A 20,848-nucleotide genomic window follows, 5' to 3' on the forward strand; every position below is an offset into this window, starting at 1 on the left:
GGAGAGATGATCTACAGCTGTCTTAAATTGTATATATATTTTAGATATAAATGTTAATTTGATATCCCTTATCTGCAAATGTTTCTCTAGGGATTTTTGTGAAGCCTTTTCCCTTGGGCTGCTCCTGCAAACAGGGACTCAGTGTCTTTAACAAGCCAGGAAGGTACAGAGTTTTCTGTCTTGTGTTGCTCTCTGGCTGTCTCATAGATGGCAGAAAGAATAATGCTAGAGGACTACAGAATCTGCAATATCTTAAATTTCTGTCTAGGGAGGTAAACTACTTTTGGGTTATGTTCTGAAATCAGCCTGGAAGTGCAATTTCTTTGTTAGTACAAGAGACTGTCAAAATTGTGTGAGGATCTGTGGGTACAGAAGTGCCTTGACTTTGCCTCCAGCTACTTGCAGTGTCTCTCCTACCTGTTAGATGTGCTGCTTATCTCGTGTGGCTGCTGGCAGCAGTGGAGTTGTGCACCTAGAAGGATATCTGGGAAGAGTGCTTGCAGGGTCTGCAAAAATGCAGTGTGCTATCTTGTTTTAGTATTCTGTACTTTGCCCAGAGGAGTTTGAGTGACAAATGCAATATAAGTGTAGAGATGGGGTAGATGATCCTGTTCCAGCTTCTGGCAGAGATTGACAGTGCTTAAATGAGAAGGGGAAAAAAATGTTCTCGTACAAGTAGCTCCTAAAATGTATATGGAGTTTCAGAACTTCTTGCTTGCCTGGCTGTCTCTCTATTAAAAACAGGGTCAGGCTTTACTTCATTTTTTCTCTGCAGTCTCAATTAAAAGGTTTTTTTACCAGAGTGGTAAGTGGACATCTTAGTTTTGATTTCAGGATGATAAATTCCATACTAAGTCCAGGTGAGGGGAATACAGGAGAGGTGTAAGGAAGGGCCTTGAGATGTGGCAGTTTGGGAGATGAAAGGTTGGTGTCAACACCTGGCTGTGCAGATGTCTGTGCTGGGTTAGGCTCTGGTGGAGCTGGTTCAGAGCAGCCCATCTGGTGCTGTGTCCTAGATTTGTGACCAAAAAGAACCAGAAGGAACCCCAGTGCTTCAGCTTTTGCTGAACAGCCCTTCCCAGTCTCCAGGATTTCTGCTTCTTGTGAGCTCCCTCCAGGAGCAGGGTGGGTGGTCTGGAGGTGGGAACACAGCTCATCCACAGTGACCAAAGACATTCCAAAACACATCACATCATGCTGAGCAGTAAAGGCAGGACTGCAGGGTGGGGAGGAGCAGTTTTTCCAAATCATCAGGTGCTCAGAAGCTGGGGATGCATTGCCCTGCTGGTACCAAATGATGGCTTTAGTTGTTTCTTCATTTTGTTTATTCCCATCAGTTATTACATTATATCTCAACCATCAAGTGTTCCTTGCTTTTTTACTTTTGATTGGCTACAAGATCCTGCTGGGAGGGAATGAGTGGGGACTGACCTGTGAGCTGGGGTCAGTCCTCTCCGCTGTCCCATGGACTTCTGAATGCTTCTCAAATTCTGTCCCCCCAAGACCTGAACTCCTATTCACGACTGATTTGTGTCAATTGAGCGAAGTTCATGAACCAAATGCTTCCTCAATAATGACTGTTGATATTGGCATGCAGTATGGGTGGCTTTTTTGGCCGTGAATAAAAATGTAATGTTGGTGATTGTTGTCAGCAGGATTTTCCTGCTTAGGAAGAAATTATGGGGCAGGAGGGAGGGAGGGAGGGTGGTTTGTGCATCATCAGTTCAGTGACTTGAGCCAGTTCATCTCCAGGCTGCCGTGACTCAGTGGCCAGCAGCAGTTGGCAGGAGGCTGCAGAAGTTTGGGCAGAGGGAGGGCCTGGGCAGTGCTGAGCTCTGAGCTCAGAGCTGCTGACGCACTCCTGTCCCTGCACAGTCTGTGTTTGTTTTGGAAACCCTGCTGGGAGCCCTGGCTGCTCCTTTGGGCAGTACTGGGGGTGCTGCAGCTCTGAGGCTTCAGGTGCATCAATTCCGTACCCAGAGGATAGGGTGCAGTGGGACGCAAGCTTGCTTTTTCACAGAAAAAATGGACATTCCATGTCCATTTGCCTGCAGTGTTTTAGAACACTTAGTTAAATTTCAAATGCTTTTTAATGTTCAATTACATGAAATAGAATTCTTTATTCTGAAGCAGTGGGTAACACTGTCTTTTTTTTCTTTGATTTGTGTGTGTTGTTTTTTGTTTTTTTTTAATAGAATATTCAAATAAAAACTTTGGCAGATGATGTGGTAAGGTCTTTGTAGCATCTTAATTTGCAATGGTAACTCCACGCTGCATGCTACTTTACTCAATGTTGTGGACAAAATAACATTCTTATAAGGATATTAAGCATTAGATTTCAGAAAGTTGAGTGACTATTCCTAAATAACTTAAATTTGACGAAGATTAATGATTTCTATTTGGAGAAACTTCCGTAAGCACATTTTAAATACTTTAGTAATACTGTAGCTATGTTGAAACTGTTACTCAACAGCTGAAGTGTTATTTCTCTTGACCTTCTCTTTACCAGTAAATGGTCTGCAGTGGCTCTTCAAAGTTGGTTGCCACATGATTCAAGTGGAACCATTCTGGGTAATAAATGTCCACTGAATGCCAAGGAACAAGTGTGTATTCAGTAGCACTAACTTGATAAAGCTGAATACTTTGAAACTGGTTCCAAAGTATTTTTTCAGAAAGTTGTATCAAAATTGATTTCATTAAAAGGATAGCCTTGTATTGTATATGTACAAAATAAAGCCAGACTGGTTCTTTAGTTAATGATTGTCTGCACATCTGAAATGAGGAAATGGTGCCTGGAAATCACACAGAAGGTTGCTTTGTGTCTTTCCAGTGATCTCACTGGTGCAATCTCATTGAGCAAATTTGGTGTTAATAAGTTACACTTGAAACAGATGACAGTGTGGTGCAATTGGATCTTAAATGACTTTTGTGACTGTTGAATGGTCAATATAAAACTGCACTTGGCTACAATTGGCTACAATTCAGACACTGTTGTATCCTTGGCCTTTTCACCAGGCTATGCCCTAATTTATTTTCCAAAAGTGTAATTTAAACTATTCCAATAAGATAGAAAATGGATTAAAGTTATATTCTTGCTTTGCCAAGAAAGCAAATTAACAGTATCCTTATAGGTATTGTGCTTCTGTCCACAAATATAAAAATATCTAAGGAAGAAGAAAACCCCCATACAACCCCTCCCTCAAAAAGAAAAAGCTCAAAAGAAATTCAAAGGAAATGCAGCTTATCTAGGGACACTTTCCTTCACAGATTGAAGGTAATCTGGTAGGATCTCAAAGATAACAACAAAAGCAATGAGCAACAAAAATAAATAAAAAGAAACAAAGTAACAGAATAATAATCTTTCTTCTCCGTACTCCGCAGCTCTTGCTCTAGTGTCTCCACTCTGGACTCACTAAACTAAAATGAATCGAAATTTTTGCAAATGAATCAAAATTTTTTGCAAAAGTCTGTCTCCATCAGACATTTCAGACCTCGTTTTGTTGTAGCCAATATAAATTTTGGTTTACAAGTTTTGGTGGAGATGACAGTGATGCTATGAGTGATTCTGGTAACCCTACATAAGCTGCTGTTAGATGAAAGCACATCTTCATAAGGCTGTTGAGTGTCTGAAACAAATACAGGAGTATTTGTGGGTGCAAACAGTTCTTTGAGGAAAATTGCTGTATGCATGATGTTCTCAAATTGAACATACATATATGTATATATATATAAAAAATAAAGAAATTAAAGAAAAAATTCAGACTTTAGTCAGCATAGAGTTCTGTGTTATAAATACAACAGAAATGGCCTTATAAGGAAGGTGCTGGTTATTTCCAACATTAACCCAGTAACTGAGCATGCTTCCAGCCCAGGAGTGGGGCTTGGTGTCAGCCCTAACCCGAGAGCCCTGGTAGTGTCTGGCCGTGTGTTTAACCATGGGTGCTGCTTCTGTGGGAGCAACCCTTCACCTGCCTTTCTAAAGCTCAGCACTAATTCCAACAGTTCCTCCTCACAGCTATGCTTGGAGCATTAATTCCTCCACAAACTTTCTTTTACTTCAGCAGGATGTTTTATAAACCTGATGAACTTGTGAGTACCTCCTTCCCCATGCTGCCTTTTCCAGTTGTCCTCCAAAGACTTGCAGCTCTTCAGGGGAAGGAACAGTGGACATTACCTTTGTGGTACCATATTTATTCACTATCAGGATAATTAGTAATGGGAGAAGATGAGCTGAAGATTTTGAAGTGCTAAGAGTTTAACCTAGCTGGTGCAATTTTGGATCAGTGAGAGTTATTTAAATCCCTTTTGCATGTAACCTGTCATGAGTTTACCTTATTGTCTTTCTGTGCAAAGTAATCTCTAAACATTAGAGTATTTTTACTTACAGTTCAGTTTAACTCTGCTGCTTGAATTAACTAAAAACACGTGCATTGCTGCCATCCAATTGGCTGCTTTTCTCTCTATTTCTGCTTATTTTGGAATGTCTTTGCAGCGTGACAGAATCACAAGCTTCAGGAAATCAGCTGTGAAGAAAGAGAAGCCTCTCATTCAGCACCCTATTGACTCTCAGCCTTCCATCAGTGAGATCCCACATGCCCAGGCACTTGTTGATGAGCGCTGTATGAACTTATCAGAGAAGGAAGTTATGGATCTCTTTGAAAAAATGATGGTAAGATGTGGTGTGGGGAGAACTGTCCTGTTGCACTGGGTAGCTCTGCTCTGTTCAGTGGAGCTGTGAATGTCTTTTGAAAGATTGGATAAGTGTTAATTAACTCTTGCTTGATTTGCTTGTTAAGGGATTCGTTTTTAACTTTTCCAAGTAATGGTAATTGAAGCAGACAATAGGTCTGTCTCACAGCCACTAAAGTTCTGTGACAAGGCTTGTTCACCAGTGACTGCAGGAGCATTGACTGCTCTTGGGTGCCAGTCCGAAATTACTTTGACTTTTAATGGCAAGCCTAGTCATGACTAGTAATGACTGCATTGTATTTAATCTCTTATCAAGTTAAAAGAAGTGTCTTAAAAGATTTATTCTAGCAGAGCATTTTGACTTTTAGGCTTGTTTTAAATACGTTAGTTGGAACAGTTTCAGCTCTATCCCTTCCACAAGCTACTAATCCATGTAATAAGAGCCCTCTGATTAGATAGTGCAGGAATGGTGTCCACTGTGATAAGATTTCACTAAAAACACAGGAGCATCTCAAGAGTTGGCGCTTCTTCATCAACTTGCGATGTGGAATTGTTGCACTTGTCCTCTAGTTTTACTTCTTGAGCCACATTTCACAACTGTTAACTCCCCTTGATGCAGTTTAAATTTTGGGTAAGTCTCAAAAACAATGAACACTTGAGGTGACAGAATTAAATGAGAAAATCAGGTAGGGCAAAATCAAACACACAGATAAACTGGAAAAAGTCACTTTTGTTTGTTTGAAAATTAATTGTTTAACAAAAGTAGCTTTAGAAGAGCAAAGACTACTAAAAATCCCGAGATGTGTTCCTGATGTTGTGTGGTCTGGTTCTTTGCAGGAGGACATGAACCTGAATGAGGAACGTAAAGCTCCTTTACGAGACAAAGACCTGAGCACCAAACGTGAGATGGTTGTCCAGTACATTTCTGCAACTGCCAAATCCGTAAGTACTCACCTGAGGAAGGAGCCTGCCTTGGAGTCTTAGGCTTTTCAAGCTTGAAACTTGAAATTTTTTTTAATCTGGATTTATCTAAGAGTGGTAGGAAAAAATGAATGTGTGTTACTAACACACTTGGGAATGCTTGCAGCTGCATCTGAGCAGCTTGTTTGAATTTCCCTTGCTGGGCAATGTCAAAACTTGGTCCTTTCTTGGAAACTGTAAGAAATTTCAAGTCCAATGATGTAGAGTCATGGATGGAACCTGAGCATATTTCTGTGCAATTCATCTTAAGAATTTTTGGTACCCAAAGTTTCTTTGTGGTTTCAGTAGCGATGTATGTGCTAGACTCCTTTAGTGAAAGGATGGTCTTAAAACCAGTTCCAAATTACATTTTCAGTAGAAAAAATGTTTTGACTTTTCATTGATGTTGATTATTCTTTGTCATTTAATTGATTGATTAACCCTTCATGCAGAATTTTTGAAGTCTGTCATCTTTGGCGTGCAAGAAATGTAAGAAAACTAAAGACTGTATACACCAACATTTTTGGGGTAGAGACATAAAATTTCAAGTAGTAAAGAGCTGCAGTTTATTTTCTGCAGTTGAACTTTTGTACTAATTAGTTATAAAATGCAGCAGCAATGCTTTGTGTGTGTTAAAATTGACTATGGCAAATATAGAAATAAGATTATGTTGGTGTCTGGCTAAGGAGTCTTTAAGTGTAGACTGCAAGTAGTACAGTTGACTTGTTGACCTTGAAAATCACCTCTGCAGAGTTAAATTTCAAAAATTAAGATGACAATGACATGCAATTATTATGCAAATGCCTTGCCTGAAACGTTATAAACGTCAGAGAGGAGAAGTTTGTGTTATAATGGTGATGAAATGGTAATGAAAGTGTTGATTTAAGTTCTGAGAGGAGTGATGTTCCTGCATGAGTTCATCTTAAACAAAATCCACAGTCCTTTAGTGTGTGCTGGAAGGGATCCAATGCTTTAAGCATGGTCCAACTAAATGTACAAATTACTGGAGAATTATTCAAGCTTAGGCAGTGAATGTTCTGAACTATGAACTAGACTGTCTTTGGAAACTGTTAATTATGCTTTGTAAGGTTTTTATCTGCACTTATGATCAATATTAAATCTGGGATTTTTCTTAGTATGGAAAAATACCTTAGTGAAGCAGTAGAAAGTAGAAGTAGAAATGGAAGTATTTGCATTTTTTTCCCAAAATGTAGTTGAGCAATGGTGGTGTCTCTCACGTACACTGCAATTGAAATGTAGCTGCCTCCAGCCCCAGAACTGTGCAGCTGAGTAAGGAAAGCATGGCTACCATTGCATGGCTCGCTGCTGAAATGTTCATGCATTGCATTGCTCCCCGTGTGTGCTGCAGCATGGGAACCTTAACAGAACTGGGAAGACATTTGCCTAAATGTACTAATAATTTAAAACCAAGTTATCCCAAAAGGATCTCGTACATGAATGTGCACTTTGGGCTTAAGTCAGCACCAGTGTGGATGTTTTACGCATTGCAAAGTGTTTTTCCTAGAGGAAAAACAGCTCATGTTAAAGTTTGTGTGCTTCAGTACACCCTCCTTGCAATTGAATCACAGCATTTGAATGGAATCTTTCAGAAATACACATTACCTTTCTGTTGTGTTATCCTAATTTAACTTGTAAATAGCTAGCATCTTGATTGTTAAAAACCAAGAAATTAAAATACAGAGGTTAATTTTATAATGTTGATTGGGATCTTATGGTGGCGCCAAACCTCATTTTCACTTGTAATTTCATCTTCTGTTTAGTACAACTACTATTCTACTCAATGAATTCAAGCCCTACTCAATCTTTACTGCATCATTAATTGTCAAACTTTGCTTTCTTCAGGATTTTCTTCCATGAAAATGCTGGTTGCATTCAAAATGATCTGTCTTTAAATTTTCTGCCTTTTTCTTTTGTCATAGATAATTATCTGTCTTCCTTTTTTACACTGCAAATGCTTGGACCTTCTGCTTAGAGCTCACAAAACACATTTAACAGTTGATGTGACTTTTCTTGCAGTTCATTTCATGTTTGTTTTAATTAGGCTTTTGAGCTCTCTCCCTTCATGTGAAAATATCACTCTCATTTGCTGATGTTGTCTTAACCAAATTATTTTCAATTTGGTGCTTTATTTTCTCTGCCTGTGTGCTGTCTGCAGCATGTTGACCATGCTTTTCTGAAACACTTGTCTTCAGAGTTCTGAGAAAGGAACTTTGGGTTTCACTGGGTGAGGAAAGTTTTCCTTGGGTACGGAGGACATGTAGAAGCTGATGAGCTGGATGCTTTCATGGGAAGTCATTTTCTGTGCTTCTTATTCCTTCTCTCACTTGAAGAGAAAGGATGTTGACCATGGGAATTATACCTGAGAACTGGTGAAGGATTGAAATGCTGTTTCAGAACTGACCCTGGTGACATTTTGTGCTGTACTGAATAGTTGAACGTTGGTGAGAGGAGAAGATAATAGATTAGGAGAGGAGATTGTCTGGTGATGGCAATCCCTTCTTGCGCTTCTAGGGGAAGAGAAGTGTTGCTTGTGAAAGACTTGCAGGGACTTTTGTTTCTGAAAGAGTTCTTAAAGGAAAAATGGAAGAGCAATAGTAGAAAATGAAGCAGGTAGAGGCTGAGCAGAGTGAGTCCCATTGAGATGTCAGAGCAGAGCAGTGGTGATCAGGTGAAGGTGGTTGTGCAGTGAACTGGCTGCTGTCAGCCTGCAGCAGGTGAGCTGAGCAGAGAGGCTGCACTGCTGGAGCAGATGTGCATGGTGCTCCCAGCAGCATTGGCATTTGTGCAGGGTGACAGAACAGGGCACAGATGTGTGCCTGCCTGCAGTTACCTCTGGGGCAAGTCACCTTTTTGCTCATGAATATAGAGAGATGCTGTTCCGTGGTAAAGAGGAGATGGCATTCTGAAAATCACTGCTCAATTATCCATGTAATTAAAAGCATCCATACCGAGCAGTTGAATAAAAATGTCATGTGAGGTTTTCTGAAATGCAAGTTGGAGTTATAACTGTAGGCTATGTTTTTGATTACAAAAACTTAATTAAATTCAATGTTGACATCATCTAAACAGATCAAAAGCTCCATAATAAAAGCAGTTGTTATACATACAAGGAAGTCAGTATGCCATTAGTGTGTTCTCGGTGTCATATGTAAAGTATCTGACCTGATAATTTTAACAACTGGCATTTTTAATCTTTCAAGATGTAGCTGTCAAGACAGGCATTTAGTTATTTGTAGGTAAATGTGTCAAATACTGAAGATTCACCAGCAAAACATAAGAATTTGAAATTGTTGCTCCTGCTGTAGAGCTGCTGTTTTCCTGTAGAGAAGCTGTAACCCCTAAACAGGTTGATAAAGTAATAAAAGAATGTAACTACTACTAATAATTAAACACTGAAAAATGTGTGTGCAACTACATCCTACTAAGTACTGTGCTGTGTTTATTTATGTGTTATTGTTATCTCTTTTACACAATAACCTCTCTTGGCTGACCACTGCATGCAGATAGTCGGAAGTAAAGTTCCGGTGAGTACGAACACGAGAGTTTTGTTTTCTTTATGAACTTCCCTTTTTAGAGATTAGGCTGGAATAGTTTGCACTTTTATCTGGGTTTTAAAAATTCAGTGGGCACAACTGAATCCTTGTGTTATCAAAAGAATTGTCAGCCATCTCAGTCATGTTGATCTTACCAGTATGAGATCATTGCTTACACTTTTGAGGGATTTCTTCAAGTTTTCAGGAGTCTGTTTCCAAATACTTTAAACTCACTGAGCTCATCTCTTCATTATGAGCAACAAATACAGTTTAACCTTGTCTTGCCTTGTATTGAAGGCAGGCACTTGAAATTTAAAATTGACAATATTTGTCTTACTTCATTCTGTTTAGATGGGGAATTTTTTATGTTCTAATTGTTGCTATTCATAGCTTGTCTTGGAAATGCCAACTTCAGCAGATCAATGTGACAATAAATTAATTTAGAGGATTCAGGAGGTCAATATGTTTAAGATGAGATCACTAAGAGCATAACTTTTCTCATATTAAGGACTCATCTACATTTTATGTGTTTTGATTGAATTCAAATATTACAGATAAATATTTGGGATTTAATTTGTTGGAGTGAGTTCAGCAAGTTTTTGTTTCCTCATATATAGGATTTTTTGGGGGGGAATAATTACATATGGATTTAAAATAGTAGTTGAAAGCAAAAATATTCTTTTAAATTATGGATGGACTTGATTTTTGATTACAGCCAAAACAGGCTTTTCAGGTACAGCAAGGCTTTCTACTTAGGTCATATTCAGTAATTAAATTCTGTAGTAGAAATAATAGAAAACAATCTATGACTTCAAACTGCCTAATCACCACCTCAGATGTAGTTAGGTTTTTCTCCTACACATTATATTCTTGTATATTTTTCTCTTGGCTTTGCTTTATTCAGAGTGGCCTTTAAAGAGACTTTTATGTTCACCAGTACTTTTTAGTTTTGTGCACACTAATTCTTCACACTAATTAGGTTCTTCTCCTAATTGAGGAAAATATCTTCATCGTGCTTATGTATTTAAAAGTATTTGATTTTTGAGGGGACAAATTATTAATTTTCCAGTTCAGTGTGTTAAAACCAGTTTCAAAAAAATCCCCGCTGCTGTGTCATTTCCTTTTGGTGTGAATTAGCCTGAACAGCTGCTTTGTGAGGAGGTTATTTTATAAAGCAAGCTGATATTCCCACAATGGGTAGGGGGGAAGTTCTAAGATGTTTTCTTCCCTGTGCCTTTGAGTTCAGGGTCTGATAGAGCACAAGAACAACTCTGCATTAAAAGCATGTTTTTGTGCAAATAACTTGCCAAATACTAAAATAAGAAATGCTGTGCCTGGTGTATGGCTTTGCATATCATTGCTTAAAGAGCACTTGCACCTCCATGTGCTTCTTCCAGGGTTCATCCTTTAGGACCTGTTTGCTTCTGCCAGCACGTGGAGCTGTTTCCTTCAAGATGTACAGATCCACTCTGATCAGGGAGGAGAGGAATTTTGGGATGCTCCTGGTAGTGCTGTTGGGTGTAGAGATGGCAGAGAAGAAGTTTCCCTGTTCATGGGAACTTGGGAGCTTGAACTTACTTGAATTTTACATGGAATCCTCAGCCCTGGAGGGTCTGCTGTGTGGTGCAGGCTCTCATTTGAGTTGGCATCAGGCAATCATTCTATGCCTTAATTGTAACACTGAAGGTGGCCAGTCATAAAGGAATTTCTAAGATTTTCCTTCTTGAGCACTGGTTTAATCTCTGACCATTCTGATGTTTATTTCTACTTCTGTTTATGTCTACTTCACTTGTGCTTCCATCTTTATTAGGTGTTCTCCTGTAAAACATTTTCCACTGAGACCTTACAGGTCAAAGTAAATGAGAAATGTTTGTATCAAAATCTGATCCATATAAAGACAGCAATTCTTAAGAATAGTATTCCAAACTCTCTTTGAATAGGGAAATAAAAGAAGTTGCACCTGGTTCAGCATTTGAGTTAGCGTGGCTAGAGGTGAAGTGGATTGAGTCTGAGACATTGATTGCAGGGAATAACAAAGAATCCTGGTGAGCTGAAAATTCTCTGAAAGATTTCAAGGGTAGATTTTTATGAGCTGTCTTGAGTGGCCATCCATTTTGAAGGAGGAGGAAAATGAGGAAGAGGAGTTGGTTCCTTATTGCTGTGCAGTTAAAGCTGCTTTTTAAAGAACCAATGAAGAAATGTGCCTGTCCTGCAAGCAGTGGCAAGGAGCCTTAGCAGAGCACACCACCAGTTCTTTTTGAACTGTTGATCTATTTTTTAGGGAGTCATGGGTCTTCTGAAAATAAGGGACTAGGCAGAGGAGAGGGGCTTCACCAATGGCCTGAATGGCACAGAAGGAGGAGGCAGCAAGATCCCACCTTGGTTTAAATATGTAGCAAAGATCAGTCCAGAGTAGCAAAGTTTCCTGTGGAGCTTGCAGCAGGCTGGAGCGGAAGGACAAACTCATCTCTTGGGAGAAGCCAGTGTCTCGCATTCTGGAGAGCTGCTCAGGGTCTAGCTTAACAGGCAGTGGCCTTGATTGAAGTTGCCATAGCCTCATCTCTGTACATTTTGTGGCTCACAGCAGCATTTCTGTTCTCTTCTTTTACCATTTGGGGAATGGCTGAAATGATAACATTTGTGCCCAGTTGGTTCTGTACTGTGTAGATGATGTGCACTTTTCTGATTCCCATCCATCCAATGGGTGGGATAAAGCTGTTCCTTTTTCCTACTTCTTTACCCTATGGTCCTTCAGAGTGATGATTTTTTCTGAATTTTGATGATTTTTGATGTATTAATCTGACTTACAATCAATTCCTACTCCTATAAATATAACCCTCCCATTTATTCCTTTTTCTTTTGGTGCAAGAGCATCTCTTTGTTTAGGATGTTGATGATGACTGATTCAAGTCCCTTTATATCCTTCTTACTCATCTTCGCTTTGGTCCTTTGATGTGATGCCCAGCTGAAGGTGCTTTGCATGTCAGCAAGGAACAGCTTCAAAGCTGACACAGTGCAGAGGACCCTGATGTCTCACTGCAGTCAGTCTGTCCTGGTTTTGTTCTGAATCTGAAAGTATATTGTGAGCACAGTTCTGGTTTGTGCCTGGAATCTGCCTAGGTCGAAGTCATTAACTTAAATTTAGCCAAGTCATTTTGTCATCAGCCATACTTAGTGCATTTTTGGAAAATGAATGGTAAGAATTTGAAGAGAGCAAGCCAGAAGCTTTGTAAGAAGTGGAGCTTTGTGAAAAAGAGACAAAAAATGGAATATTTGTGGTGGAAGTGATACAATTAAAACCAAATGCATATAAATCCTCTTCTAGGACAGGCACTTGATACTGCCTTTGCACCCATGACATCTTTATCAGGCTCTCTTCAACAGACCCTTCAGAGCTAAGGAGCTTTAGGAGCTGCAAATGAATCAAAACCACTCTTCTGAGATAAGCCTGCTGCAACTTGTCAGAGCTGTACAAAAGATTAGTTGCACCTTTTGGAAAAATGTTTTGTCTTGTTCAAGAGTTTGAATACTAAAGCTCTAAAAACTGATATTCAGGTATTTAATAGTGAAATGCTGTGTAAGTAGTTATTCTTCTGTAGTGGCACTTCAGCAGGAGGGAGCTCTTTGTCAAATCTCCTGGATGATTTTTTTGCAGCAAACAAGATCCTCTAGAGATCTCTATTAGGGGTCAAACACGAACTGTGGTACAGCAAAAAATTGGCTCAGGAAGTTGCACGATCTGGGGTTTTTTTGTATGTCTCTCTCTGATTGTTTCCAATACAGTGTTGTGAAGTAGATGTATAATGCACTCTCATTAAATATGTTAATACAGCTGAATGATGGAATGAAATTTTTCTATTCCATTTGTAGTATATGTGCTTTTACTCAAAGTGAAAAAGATTCCAGCAAAAATAGTTATCCTTGTGATGTAAAACCAAAAGTATTGAACACTCAGAACAAATCCAAGTCAAGTCAGGTATCTTGAATACTTGTACTATGATTTGGAAATTCATATGGAAATATTAGTCTTCTGTTTTATCATCTAAGCACTGGTTGATCACTCAAACACTCAGCAGCATTCTGCCTTCTGTGATAGGGGGGACTAAAAAACAGCAAGCACGAATGTACCCTGTCCTCACAAGAATACATCCATGAACTGCGGTCTGGAATTTCAGATGAAAAGCTTCTTAATTGCCTGGAGTCTTTGAGAGTGTCTCTAACCAGCAACCCAGTCAGGTAAGCAGAGCAATTTCTGCTGGAGTTTTCATCATGTTGTTTTTGCCAAGCAGGAGAGTTGTGGGCATGGGTTTTTTTTGGAAACCAGAGTAATTATGCTAATGCTTGTTGACAGGAGAGCAGTGTTCTCAGCACCCCGGATCAGGAGCAGTGAGATGTTTGCAGCTGTCTGCAGTATCTCCTCACCTCTGTCTGTGGCTTTCAGCAATTTGTACTTGTTGCAACTGTTTGCCTTCGTGGCTGATCAGATCTTTTGGGAAGTGAGACCACGAGTGGAGCCTGTGAAGGGATGCACGAGCAGTAACAGAGAAATAGCTTTGCAAGTTCTGCATTTGATTAAGAAATAATTAAAAACATTTTCCTTTGGTTTTTTTTTTTCCAGCTGGGTTAACAATTTTGGACATGAAGGTCTTGGGCTTCTGTTGGATGCATTGGAAAAGCTTCTGGACAAGAAACAGTAAGGACCTGGATTGTTTGTAGGGAGGGATGCGGAGGTTGTGAGGACTTTCCTTATGTGATTTTCCTCTTTCCTTTCAAGGCAAGAAAGTATTGATAAGAAGAATCAACATAAACTTATCCAGTGCCTCAAAGCATTTATGAACAATAAAGTAAGTATTATTTTAAATTCACATATTGTATCATGTTTGGGTTTTGTTGAGTTGAACATGTATATAGCATATTAAATGAAGAAGAGGGAAGGAAAGCTTGTATATCCAGTGTTTAACTCTTTGGGAATGCAGGTCCTAAACTTAGTGTTACTTCTGTTGAGAGTCTTCTTCATGAACCTTTCTGCATTTTTTCTTGTAATTTTGCTTTATTCATAGGAAAATCTGAAGTCTTTTATTTATGTATCTTCCCCAGCAAATAAAATTGCATAAAAGTTACTTATAGTTACTTCTGGTCAGTTTAGAAAAATCTCACAGAAGAACTTGTCCAATGAAATGGGAGAAAAGCAGATTTTTCATACTTCTGAGGTGTTTCAGATATAGGCAGAAAATGAAACCTGACTTGTCTTTTGGTGGGTGCTGATTTCACAAGGTCCTGGTGTCCTCCTGAGGAGCTGAATCTGTTTCTCTCTGTCAGGAGAAAGCCTCAAATGCAAGGCTGGGGACCCTGACCTGTGTCCCCCAGCAGTGATGGCCAGGGGGTTGGTGGGGTTTTGGGGGAGTGCTGCCAAACCCCTCTGGGAGGGAGGGGTTGGGAGAATCCCTCAGGATCTTAAGTTGGGGATGAGTTTCCAAGGCAAGCACAGCCTTTTCACCATGAGCTTTTTGTTTCTGCCAGTATGGTTTGCAAAGGATTCTAGGAGATGAAAGGAGCCTCTTGCTGCTGTCAAGAGCAATTGATCCAAAGCAACCACACATGATGACTGAGACAGTGAAAATCCTTTCTGCTATCTGCATTGTTGGGGAGGAAAACATGTGAGTGAGCTATTGAAGCTTTTTTTGGTGCTCATGAGTTGTTAATTTGGAGACAGGTGAGAAAAGTTGTCAGTGAAACAAATGTAACCTGTTAAGTCTTTAATAATGTGGTTTAAAATTAGAGACTTCACCTGTTGTGTTTCCCTAATTCAGTATTAAATCAGAGAAAAGCAAATGAGCAGAGACCTACACACTGTGGCTGAAGTGGAAGGTGTGAAAGGACAAATCACCTCTACCACAGGAACCAGGAGTTTACATTTACAGCTGGGCTTTGGAACAGTTCAACTTGGAGTTATTTTGCACCTGCCCATGAGATTTTTAAAACAAAGATGATCACTTGGCATGTTTCCTGTAAATTCACCACTGGGTTTATTTACTGAAGGCTCAAATGGGCAAACTTCATGTCTTCTATGCAATAAATAGATTCAAACATTCTGATTCCTGAAAGGACAGTTTATTAGAATTTCCAGATGTTAAACATGTCAACTGATATCAAGTGCACAGTTTGCAAAGGGAGGGATTTTTTTTCCCTCATTGGTTGTCTCATTGCTGATATAATAATATAGGGATTTAATCCCCCTTTTTTCTTATTTCAACATTAATCTTGTAGACATTTATAACACTTGGTTCTTGGATTGTTTTCAGCTTCTGTAGATAAATGAATTTAAACTCTGTCAGTGCACTAAGCCCTGAGATGTGTGAGTAGTGGGCTGAGTATGTTTAAAATGAGCAAGTTGGCTGTGCTGTGCTCTCCTGACAGTTTGTCTTTCTCTTAGCCTGGACAAGCTTTTAGGTGCTATAACCACTGCTGCTGAGAGGCACAGCAGGGAGGAACGTTTCTCCCAGATTGTGGAAGGCCTGGAGAACCACGAGTTCATCCAGCTGCAGGTGAGTTTGGCTGTGTGCTTCAGTGAAAGGCTGGACACTGGGTATGGCTTGGTGAGCTTTAATTCACACACAACATCTTTTAGTGCTATTCATCAGTATAAGAGGAGAAATAAATACCACTGACCCACTGCTACTAGATTTTCTACTTGTTAGTGGTGGGAGGTTGAGGAACTCAATTCCTGTCCCAAAAATAGAATTAAGAAATCTTGACCTTATTAAAGAGAGCAATTAGTGATATTTCTTTCCTTGGATGCCAGATGTAATGTTCAGGTACTTTAGGCAGCAGAACCTGTGGCCTCTGAAATATTCAGATACATGCTGATTATGGCAGGTGTAGCATGGGGTGTGCCCATTTTTGGCAGGGTTCCTTTTGGGATGAGTGAAGTGCAGCAGGATATTATTGGTACTTTTGTCAGCAAGGACTCTGCATTCCTTGCTCTGTATGTTCAATGTGTGCCTTTCACCAGCCACCAGGGCCTCTCTGAGGGTAACCTAGTGGGCTTTCAGAATTAGTTTTATAGAACAATAAAATGATCTGTGCCAGTGGTTGTTGCTTCATGACTTTGGTCACGTTCATTGCTGCTGATGTGTCCATGGGTGGAGGTTTTTGTGCTCTGTGGGCACCAGAGTTTTGGCTGGCATTAAGATGTGAGATTTTTTAGTTGGGATTGGTTGGGTTTTTTTGGTACTGCCATTTTTGCATGGAGTTCAAGTGACTGAAGATCCAATAAATGATGACTTTGACTTATGGCCTTCTCATTATACAGTAGTTATGCACATTTTGTACTAAAATTTATTTTTCAGCTACCTTGGCTGAAAGATATGGAAAAATACAGGCAGGGCAGTATCCTTGAGATGCCTTTTTCCACTCTTGGCTCAAATACACATCAGCTGTAGCTGCCTTAATGCTGTGTTTACCATCAGCACCTCTTGTTTCAGAGCTGATGAGCTAATGATGGCCAATAAGTTTCTATAAATGACATTCTAATCTTAATAGTGCTATCACTGAAGAATTCATTCTGGAGTTTCTCCCACTCCATGACCTTGTTGATTTAAGGCAAACAACAGCCACCACCCCCCATTCCTGCCAGCCTCCCCTTCCCAAAGCTCACTGATACCTCAGTGAGGGCACAGTTGCAAGACTCATTACCTTGTTTCTGACAAAATCCTTCTTTGCTGAGAATGTATTAGCACAAGCCATTAAGGCAGAGTCTCTCTGGCAGAAGCAATCACAGCAGATGGCACCTCTCCTCTCTATTAATTTCAGATTGGACATGTGCTTTGGCTTGTTAAGTCATGTCATAGTAGTAAAATAACAAGAATCATTCAAGCAAGCATGATGATACTGCATTATCTGAAGATGCAGCTCTATCAAGAGAGTGCCTTTGAAAGGGTGTTTTAATAGAAATTTGAGACTCCAGAAGGTGTTCTATTAAAGCTAAATAGTGAATGTAATTAAAACAGGAAGGTGCTTTTTATCTGATTTTTTTCCTCTGCAGCTATTGATTTTTTTTTTGTCCTACTCTAAAGCTACTTCTATTTGCAGTTAACATCTTTTACCAAACTTGCCATTTCCCTTGAGTCCCATTTTAGTCTTTTAAAGTGGAATCAGCACTTTTGGCGTTGTGCTGTTGTCTACCTGCTTTCAAATAAATCAATTAAAGTGCACAGCTGTTCAATTAAAGCATTAGCCACTATCCTGAGACCAGGCATTTTGCACAAGTGCTCTGCAGGAATGGAAAAAACACCTGGTGATGTGACTAATTTGGGTATGGGTGTTCATTGGGTGGTTCTGATGTAGGGATTTTTCAGTTTTTAGTTACTGTAGAAACAGTTTGCTTTCAAACTGGTGAATGCTGAGGAAAAACAGAAGGAGGTACATTGGGCACCTTTAGTTTGGGAATAACTAGGGCATGATTTTAGGGTGGGAGGCCCTGGCACAGGGTGCCCAGAGCAGCTGGGGCTGCCCCTGGATCCCTGGCAGTGCCCAAGGCCAGGCTGGACAGGGCTGGGAGCAGCCTGGGACTGTGGGAGGTGTCCCTGCCATGGCAGGGGTGGCACTGGGTGGCCTTTAAGGTCCTTTCCAGCTCAAACCAGTCCATGACATTATTCTGTAATGATCATTCATGTGGTACTCTTGTGATACAGTGGAAGCATCCTGATATGGAAACAGAGCAGTATTTGATGTTGCTAAAATAAACCCCAGTGTTGCATGTGTGCTGAATAATAAATTATTGCCATCTCTGGTTTTATAATTCAACTGAAAGAGTGAGTGAAAGTATTGATTTCCATTCTGTGTTTCTGGTTCCAGGTGGCATGTATGCAGCTCATCAATGCCCTTGTTACATCTCCTGAGGACCTTGACTTCAGGATACACTTGAGAAATGAGTTTTTACGTTGTGGCCTGAAGAAAATATTGCCTGTAAGTCATTTGTATCCAGGAGCTGGTCACTGTCCACTGTGACTGCTGAAGATAACCAAACTGTTTGGCCAGGAGAGCAGATGGGAGGGATTGGGGGTGCAGAGGGTCAGATTATCAACCCAAATCCGCTTTCAGCCTGCAGAGTTACAAATTCAGACTCTCATGAGCTGTGTAAACCAGAATAGTAGTTGAAACAAGTCACTATATTAGAAATTAAATGAGGGTAGCCAAATGCTGCATAATGAGCTCAATGCACATGCAGTGAATGTGAATCTGGCTGTGGAACCAATCTTGGCTTAACTTTCTTTGGATATGCTGTTCCTGTTGTTTTCTGTGAAATCTGGTTTTCTTTAATCTGCCTGCTGAGAATGCATTTGGACATTTCAAGGAAAAATCAAATCAGAAATTCATTCTGAGGCTGCATGTCTGTCTTCATGCAGCTGCACAGACAGGAATATTTCTGACTTGGGGAGAGATTTGTAGCTCTTAGCCAAGAAACCATTCTGATGCTTACACCAAAAATAGGTGTATTTAAGGTACTCATCGCTTTCTTACAAAAGATGAGAGAAATTGGAGTACCTGCTCATATTTGTCTGAAACAGAATTTATTCTGCTATGACTTCTAAGATGTGAAATTTCAAACTGTCAATTTGTCAGGAACAAAAACTTGCATTTTTGGCTCATTCAGCCTTGAGACACTTTCAGATGTGTGATGTTATTTTTTCTTAGGGATATTTTTAGGGTTTATATCATGTAGACACATTAATATGATCTAGTGGCTTTATTTGCTGAGGAACATCTGAAAGCCTCAAGAACTCAAGTTGTTTTTTTTTTTTAATCAATTGAAAGTTATTTTATAGAATCAATAAATGCCTTAAAACTTTCAGAACTGGGGGTGCATTAGGTAGCAACTGAATTGTAACAAATCATGATATGATAGAAAATTTGGAAAAGTGTACCAACATCTGCCATACAGATCTGAGTGTAAAAGCAATTAATATTTGGTGATAACAGTCTATTTTAAGAATGTTGAACAGCTAATGTGTTGAAAAAGAGTCAGGAGGGGGATCCAGAGCTCTGGCTCTTAATCTGTTCAGATGCAGAGCTGCCTGCTCTGCTTTTCAGCCCCTGGAGCTGGCACAGGCTGCTCCTGTTTTAGGGAAGCACACTTGGCTGCACCCAGCCAGGACAAATCCAGGCTCCCTTTCAGTCATGGAGTGCATTCCCATCAATGGATGGGGAGGAACTTTTTTAATGTGCTTTGCCTGGTAGGAAGCTAAACTTGACTCTGGGAATTAGGACCAGTCCTTACATTTCTTAAAAGAAAAGCACATTTTCCTCTGCTCCAAATGCTAACTTGTGTGTTTTTTTGGTTTTTTTTCTCTTCTGTATTTCTTCTTGTACTGTGGATGCTTTAATGCCATGGTCTAGGTTAACTGAGGAACAGAAATTTTAAACAAATATTCTTTACACTTCTTTAAAGTTCTTAAGTTCATGTCAAGTAATTTTTTGAAGTATACCTATTGTGGTTTTTTTAATGCAATTCTGACATTAACAAGCAGGAACTTCTGTGTCCCATTAAGAGAAATGGATTCAGCTGGAAGTCTTCTTGTTTGTTCTGGAGCCCATACCTGCCCTGTAAGCTGATGTTTTGCCTTTAGTTTTTCTCAGTTGAATCATTATAATAAAAAAAGCCCAGGCACTGAGTTGAAACTTACTGCTGTTCTAAAGGTTAATGTCTTATATTTCATCATGATGCAGTCCTTCAGGGGGGTAATTCTTGCTTTAAAAAAGGAAAAATTAAGATGTACTCTACCTTGAAAAACAGGCCTTGAAAGATAAGGAAAATGAGGAGCTTGATATTCAGCTGAGGGTGTTTGATGAGAACAAAGATGAAGACCACTTTGAACTGTCACATCGTCTCAATGACATCAAAGCTGAAATGGAATATCCTTTAAGGAAATGCTGTTATAACTTGTGTTGTTTCAGAACTTTATTAAATGGAAATTACAGTGCTCTGTGTGCAGGTTATTTGTCTCAGTTGTATGTCTTACCAGGGGCTTTGTCAAGCAGATTTCTCTCCAGTTGCCTTTTTTGTTGGAAAATATTTGGATAATTAGTGCTTAAATTTGCATGTCAAATGTAAGTCATTGGGAACTGAATTAATTTTTCATAAATAACATTTATTAAGCTAAACTCTGTCTCATAATACATGAAGAGATAAAATTATACCCGTGGAAGATCATAAGTTTGAAGAAAAATGACTTTTGATAATAAAAGGAAGAAAATTTCTTGAAGGTTCTGAAGCACTACAGATGTGTGCCTTTTCTAGCACTGAAAGAGCAGAAAATTTTAAATTACCTAAGTTCAGAATGGCTGCTTGCAGCTTTTAGGAGGAAGCAGAGGGAGGTAGAGGCAATCAGTGGGAGGACTGTAAAATCTCCTGGAATGTTGTTGCTGTGCAGAACAGGTAATTACAAGTAAGGGTCATCTCTAGGAAATGACAAAGATTGACCAGCACGTGTTTGCCAACAGCCTGGCTGAGCTCAGAGTGGAAACAAAGCTTTGTGGGAAATGTTTTTACAGGATTCTAAAACATGAGGTCTATATATGATTGTTCTGATTGATAATGAAGCATGTCCTAATTGATAAACTGGGCACACAAATTCAGTGCATGA

General features: G+C 39.6%; 1 protein-coding gene across 3 annotated transcripts in view; it reads left to right on the forward strand.

The window, feature by feature from the left end:
• Nucleotides 1-20,848, forward strand: part of DIAPH2 (diaphanous related formin 2) — a 168,100-nt gene that overhangs the window by 13,377 nt on the left and 133,875 nt on the right. For 2 of the 3 annotated variants that reach the window (XM_084213270.1, XM_084213272.1), the window contains exons 2-12: nucleotides 2,196-2,228; nucleotides 4,493-4,669; nucleotides 5,527-5,631; nucleotides 9,174-9,194; nucleotides 13,300-13,439; nucleotides 13,822-13,896; nucleotides 13,978-14,047; nucleotides 14,724-14,860; nucleotides 15,637-15,748; nucleotides 18,060-18,170; nucleotides 19,999-20,117. In XM_084213270.1, the coding sequence (XP_084069396.1) occupies nucleotides 2,196-2,228; nucleotides 4,493-4,669; nucleotides 5,527-5,631; nucleotides 9,174-9,194; nucleotides 13,300-13,439; nucleotides 13,822-13,896; nucleotides 13,978-14,047; nucleotides 14,724-14,860; nucleotides 15,637-15,748; nucleotides 18,060-18,170; nucleotides 19,999-20,117 (1,100 nt within the window). The remainder of the gene's footprint in view (nucleotides 1-2,195; nucleotides 2,229-4,492; nucleotides 4,670-5,526; nucleotides 5,632-9,173; nucleotides 9,195-13,299; nucleotides 13,440-13,821; nucleotides 13,897-13,977; nucleotides 14,048-14,723; nucleotides 14,861-15,636; nucleotides 15,749-18,059; nucleotides 18,171-19,998; nucleotides 20,118-20,848) is intronic. The other variant, XM_084213271.1, reaches the window with a different exon arrangement.

Source organism: Fringilla coelebs, assembly GCF_963513975.1.
Source record: "Fringilla coelebs genome assembly, chromosome: 11".
NCBI classification, from domain to species: Eukaryota; Metazoa; Chordata; class Aves; order Passeriformes; family Fringillidae; genus Fringilla; species Fringilla coelebs.